This window comes from Hevea brasiliensis, chromosome 15, assembly GCF_030052815.1.
Source record: "Hevea brasiliensis isolate MT/VB/25A 57/8 chromosome 15, ASM3005281v1, whole genome shotgun sequence".
In the NCBI taxonomy this organism is placed as follows: Eukaryota; Viridiplantae; Streptophyta; class Magnoliopsida; order Malpighiales; family Euphorbiaceae; genus Hevea; species Hevea brasiliensis.
In genome coordinates, this window is record NC_079507.1 from 48,698,355 (window position 1) to 48,705,349 (window position 6,995).

General features: G+C 32.8%; 1 protein-coding gene across 1 annotated transcript; it reads left to right on the forward strand.

The window, feature by feature from the left end:
• Positions 1-829: 829 nt before the first annotated feature.
• Positions 830-1,127, forward strand: LOC110671485 (uncharacterized; the record flags this gene model as incomplete). Its single annotated transcript, XM_021833969.2, has 2 exons — positions 830-927; positions 1,024-1,127. Coding segments are annotated over 2 exons (201 nt in total), but the record flags the coding sequence as incomplete, so codon positions are not given.
• Between the last annotated feature and the right edge of the window lie 5,868 nt (positions 1,128-6,995).

The following is a 6,995-nucleotide window of genomic DNA, read 5'->3' on the forward strand; positions in this document are numbered from 1 at the left end:
TGAAAGGGGAAAAAATACGAGAAGAGAATAAAAGAGAGAGGGTAAAAAAAGTTTAGGTATAAAAAAAAAAAGAAAAGAAAAATTAAATAATTAATAAAATTAAATTATAAAAATTAATTAATATATTTTATTAAATAATAATTTAATTGATATTAAAATCTTGTGACTAATAAATAATTTGATGGAGCTAAATAATTTAATGAGTTACTAATTCATTACAATGTTAAAATATAATTTACTTAATTAAAACATAAATTACTTTAAAATTTTTATATTTTATTATGTATTATATTGTAGGAGTGTGTACTATTTAATTATAATCCAATAATTAAATTAAATAAATAATATTTAATTATTTTATAAGAATAAATTTAATTCAATTTGATTTTTTATTTGTAATAATAAAAGCTTTTGATTTTGGATTATCAATTCAATTATTTTTTATTTATAACTGAATCAATGAAAATAATAAAATTTATGTTAATTAATATTTTAATTATAATTTTATTAATAATATATAATTTATAATTATTTCATAATATTTAGCTTATAGCTGTATTAATATTAAATTATATTTATTAATTTTTATAAATAAAAAAATTATAAATATTTTTATTAAATAATTAATAATAAAAAATATATTTTATTTTTTTAATAAAATATTTTTAATTTCAATTAATTTTTTTTAATTTTGATTCAATTAATACTTTTAAAATTAATTAACAATTCAATTAATTAAAAATTTAATTTAATTTGATTCGATTAATTACTACTCACCCTAATTGTTTTTTTTTTCATAAATATTATCCGCATATATCAATATAACTATTATGAAAATTATCATACCAAAAAAAAAAAAAAGGAAAAAACGTTCACTGTCATTCAAACGGTTGCCACCGCAGGATTATTCTCTGCTGTTTCCTTCTGGTCAATCTCAGTTCTCATTTCTTTCTCTACCACTTTCAATCACTTTCTCGAGAATCCGATGTTCAGAATTTTTTTTTCCCCTTTTTGATTTGTTAGGTATGGCTTTATGTTCGGAAGAGAACCAGCTCGCAAGGAGCTTAGTGACTTGATTGAAGATCGTCGCCGTGGAAATTCCACTTCAACTCCTCCGCATTCCTAATTGAATTCACGCAAATTTTGATAAATCCATTTTTTTTTTTTGCAGTTCAACATAAAACTTCTCATAGTTTTTAACCATTACTTAGAACATGCCGGAGAGGTTTTTTTTTTTTTTTTTTAAAATTATTTTTTTTTATGTTGAGGGTATCTAAATTTTTATGGCAAAATCTTCAATTTGAGCCCCTTACTTCTTATTGATAGCTCATTTTCATTTTTTTTTAAATTAGTTCAGAAATTTATTTAGCTCATAAATTAAAATTTACAGATTAAATTTCTTGATTTTTAAGTTTAATTTCTTAATTTTAGAAAATTTTTTTATTTGACAGATAAATTAAATTGAATAAAAATTAAAAATAAATTAAATTAAAATTCCCCATGATTGAGTTTTAAGCCAAATTTTTATTATTCATTTGTATGTGGCTGCATTTTTTTGATTGCAAAATATATAATATTTTCCTTTTTCTTTTAATTATATTTTTCAATGGAAGTTTATGGTTTTTTATTGATTATCTAGAATTTCTTCTCCTTTTTTTTCAGCTTTTTATTTAATTAAAACTGCTAACCTAGAAATATACATTTTTCTTAAGCTCAAATTAGGGTTAGAAAAATCCTTTTGCAATGCCTGAAGCATGTTTCTTAGTTAATTTCCTACATAAAAAGAAAAATCACTGAATTCCACAGAAGACATCTTATGAGTCTAATGTTTGACTTACTGTTATGCTATTACATGGTTCAAGTCTGACAAGCATCCGTTCTAATTTAATAGATAACATAATTAAGGAGTCAAATCAACTTAGAAGTGTTTTTGTCTTTGAGAAGGCAACCTACTGGTTGAAATTGGGGTTTCTGAATTTTGAGGTTCTTAGGTTTGAAGCAGGAAGATGTTAAGTGGGATTTTATGAAATGGAGGACAATTATCCTTGTTTTGTGTCCCAATCATATCCCTTCCCCAGTCTGGAAAGGAAAAACAAAGGAAGAAAAAACTTACAATTTTTTGGTGTCAGCACATTGAATTGCTCTGGGTATCTTATTTTTTTGGATGAATGAAATTTCATGGTAAAAAGCCAACAAAAAGCAGGAGGCAAAACTTTAAACTGTTATAATGCCAAGTGAATAAAAAAACTCTGGGCTACTAGCTTACAAATATTCTAAGAAGAATGCACCTGAAAACTATAGTGTTGGAGACTTGAAGTTTATGAATTTAGCTCTAGTAAACTATAGTGAAACATGGAACGAATAGGAATAAACTAAAAATTAAAATCTAGACCTTATCTGAAATCATTGGGCGGAAGTACAAATGAAATAGATTTAGCAGAATGACTAGTTTAATTTATTGGGAAAAACTATCGAGGCACTTGAACCTTCCTGCTCCTACACAAAGTCAATTTTCTGCAAAATATTTCTAGCTTTGGCCGGATTAATTTCATTCACTTTTTTGAACTTTGACCCTTATAATAGCTCCATCCCTGAATTTCAATTTATATCATGAGACTCCCTGCAACTTTGATTTGCTGCATATTAAAATTTTTCTTAATTACTATTGAAGGTTTCTTGGTTGCCAAGTTGATGTGGCACCAATTGATGAATAAAATAAAGTTTGTCTCTTCCAAGTAAGTTCATTCTCTCCCTCGTCAGCCCCTCTCTCTCCTCTCTTTGTCTCTCTCACCCTATCTCTCTCCTTCACACACACATTCTCTCTCTTCCGCACACTTTCTTTCTGTCATATTCACATTGTTGGGATATGGAAAAGATTATGGACTTATATACCCCTAACCCAACTATTAAAATGACTTGGGTTAGCAATTTTTAATCAAGTGTGTTGTGAATAAAAGTTATTTGGATCAGATGAACTTGGGTTGATACAATTAATATCAAAGCCACCAAGATATGGATTGAGTTGAGCTAGTGGGCCTCTGACAAAAGTGCAACAATGAACCACAATACTCAAGGTCTGATCTTAGATTGATATTGAGATTTGTTGTGATTAGGACATCACATGTTTAAGGAAGAGAGATTGTCCTATCTCACATCAGGGGCATATGAAAAAGATTATGGGCATATATGCCTATATGCCCAACTATTAAAATAATTTGGGTTATCAATTTTGGGCAAAGTGGATTGGGTCTAAAAATTATTTGGACTAGTTGCCCTATTACTCTCCATCTCTCTCTTCTCTCCCTCAAATTTCAAATTCTACTTAATCTCCATCAATCAATAAAATTCAAAATCCTCAAACATCAACATCAACATCAACAAATTCTTTAGAAACATAAATTAACAAATTAAATGTATAAATCAAGAATCCATAAAAATCAACAATGCATTACCATCAACAATTAAGGAACTCGCGGAGGAGGTGAGACAAGTTTGTTGTAACCACTAGGCTTGCTGAAAAGTCACTAGCGCGACACCTGTCAATCTGTTCATAAAAAATGAAAATGGAGGACACTAGGAGGTAGAGAAAGTTGAGAGGAGCGCAATTGAGGTATTCACGTGCCTTGGAGCCATGTCGTTTGTGCTAATGGAAGAGAAGTCTTTGCACCGAGGTTTCAATCTATTGCTCTAGGAGTGATTCAAGTGAAATGAACATGATAGGTAGTTAGGGATGGGTCTTTGGAGCTTTATTAGTGTTGGGGAGAGGAAGGAGCAAGAGGAGTTTTTGGTCTCTTTCCTTTCCCTCCTTTTTGCAATTTTGAGGAAGGTTTGGGTTATTGGAAATTGAATCAAGGCTTTGGGAGATGGCAAAGCTTAAGGGCCATTAGTTATGGATGAGAGAGAGGTTGACCCGAGGTGGTTTAGGCCGAAAATCTTCGGTGGGGGAGCTGACTTTGTGAGCAATAATTATGTGGGGGGGGGGGGGGGGGGAGAAGTGCTAGTGAGAGGAGGGATATGGGAGATGGGCTCCAAATTGTGAAGGGAGGGAGGGATGTTAGTGATAGAGGGAAAAAGGAGATGAGCTTGCGATTGTGAATGGAGGAGGCACAGATAGGAAGTGTAGAGAGAAAGAGAGAAAGTGATGAGAGACAAATTTTGATTACTACGAGGAGATAGACTTTATTTTATTTATCAATTAGTGCCAAACCAAATTGGTTGTTTCCCAAACCTTCAATAGCAGGCAAGAGTATTTTAATGTGCACCAAATCAAAGTTTGGGGGATTTTAAACCACAAATTGAGGCAAAAGGCCTATTTAGGCCTTTAAAAATTGGCCCAATAGTCAAATAAGCCCTTTAACTTTTGCAAGAGACAATTAAGTCCTTTAACTATTAAAATGAGCTGTTTAACTCTTAGCATAACAAAGTTACATGGCATTTAATTGCATGATCTGGTGCTAGATTTGACCCTTTAGATGGCAAAAGTTAGGAAACTTTGCAGCTTTGACGAGTAAGGCAATAAAAAATTGGATACAGATTCTTGGTGGTTGGGTTTCATAGGTGGCATGGATGCACAATTGGTGGATGAAAGTTCAAAGCTGAGAGCATTGCTAAGGACTAGCAATCGTGCTTTCTTCCATAGGAATCTGGGTTCACTTCGTTCACTCAAGGCGTCGGACTTGTCTTACAATACACTTGACAACAATGCTTTGAAGAATCTTCTCAATTAGATTAGTTTCATCAAACGCCTAGCATGTCTAAATATAAATGAAGCCAAGTGCCTCCAAGAAGGGCCACATTCGATTTGAAACTTAGAAATATCCAGCTCTTAATTTTAAGGGGATGTAGTAACTGATGAAATTAGAGAGAATTGAAGAATTTCTATATGTATTTCAATATATCAATTGATTTTACAATGATTCAAATTTATACACAAGGTATAGAACCTCAATAGGAAAAAAATTAAAGCTAATAAATACAAATATCCCTAATATCACTAATTTACATTCTAATTTACAGTTAATACACTAATTAAGGGATTTTAACATAATTAAGAGATTCTAACACTTCCCCCTCAAGTTGATTCATGTATGTTGCACATGCTTAACTTGCAAACTAGGATATGAAACACCTTCCAACTTAACCCCTTAGTGAACACATCCGCTAACTGATCTTTCAAATCTACTTAAGAGACACTTAAGGAACTATCTACAATTTTTTCTTTTATGAAGTGTCTGTCAATCTCTATATGCTTGGTCCGATCATGCTGAACTGGATTATGAACTATACTGATTGTAGCTTTGTTATCACAAAATAAAAACAAACCATTAGCTTCAAATAGTTTTAATTCCTTCATCAACTTCCGTAACCACAATAACTCACAGATTCCTTGAGCCATTGCCCTGAATTCGGCCTCTACACTAGATCTAGCTATCACATTTTGTTTCTTACTTCTCCAAGTGACTAGATTACCACCAGCAAAAGTATAATATCCTAATGTCGATCTCCTATCATCAAGAGACCCAGCCCAATCTGCATCTGTGAAGGCTTTAATCTGAAGGTGACCATGCTTTGAGAAAAGAAGTCATTTTCCAGATGTAGATTTTAAGTATCACAAGATGTGGAAAATAGCCTCCAAATGAGATTCACGAGGATCATGCATATACTGGCTCATTAAACCAATTGCATATGCTATGTCTGGTCTAGTGTGCGAAAGATAAATTAGTCTGCCAACCAACCTCCGATATCTCCCTAAATCCAATGATTTTCTAACTCTAGCTTATAATTTATGATTGGCCTTAATGGGAGACTCTGTCGCTTTACAGCCCAGCATTGCTGTTTCTTCCAACAGATCTAAGATATACTTTCTTTGAGAGATAAAGATTCACTTATCTGATCTGGCAACCTCTATCCCAAGAAAGTACTTAAGCCTTCCTAAATCTTTGACTTCAAACTTCTGTGCTAGGCACTCCTTTAAAAGAGCCATTTCTTCATTATCATCACCCGTTACCACAATATCATCCACATAGACAATAAGTAGTGTGATTTTGCCTCTACGATGCCTCATAAACAAGGTATGATCAGCATTGCTTTGGCAATATCCAAAGATCATCGCTTTACTGAACCTATCAAACCATGCTCTAGGTGATTGTTTTAGACCATACAAAGCTTTTTTCAATCTGTAAACTTTCCCTCTGGTCTTCTCATCCTCGAACCCTGGAGGAATTTCCATATACACTTATTCTTCCAAGTCACAATGTAGGAAGGCATTTTTAACATCAAACTGCTACAAGTCCCTCTCAAGATTCACTGCACATGACAACAAAATTCTGATGGTGTTCATTTTAGCAACAGGAGCAAAGGTCTCTTGATAATCTACTCCGTACGTCTGTGTGAAGCCTTTTGCTACCAGTCTGGCCTTATACCTCTCAATTGAGCCATCTGCTCTATACTTCATAGTGAACACCCACTTGCATCCAATTGGCTTTTTTTTTCAGTAGGAGAGTAACCAGTTCCCATGTCTCATTCTTTGCCAAAGCTTTCATCTCCTCCATTATAGCTACCCTCCATTTTGGATCAAGACAAGCTTTCTTCCAATCCTGTGGGATAGAGATAGAGGAAAGAGACAATAGAAAGGCTATGTAGGATGAAAACAAAAAATTATAGGAGATGAAATTAAAAATGGGATGTTTAGTACAGGTCCTAACACCTTTTCGGAGAGCAATAGGAATATCAAGATTATTATCAGAAGAAGGAAGAACAGACTGAGAATCAAAATTAGACTTATCAGGAGCCAAAGGATACTCATCACATACCTCAAGATGTCCAGGAATTGAATCCAGAGATTCCAGTTGATCAGTAGTTTCCTGTTCGATGGCTATATCTGTCTTGTTTCGCTGAGTATATATTCTCAAATCTGGCATTTTCAGTCTTTCTTGAGATTTAGGTGACTCTCCCTGAGTATCATTGTTAGGTATAGACTCTAAACCCAGATTCTC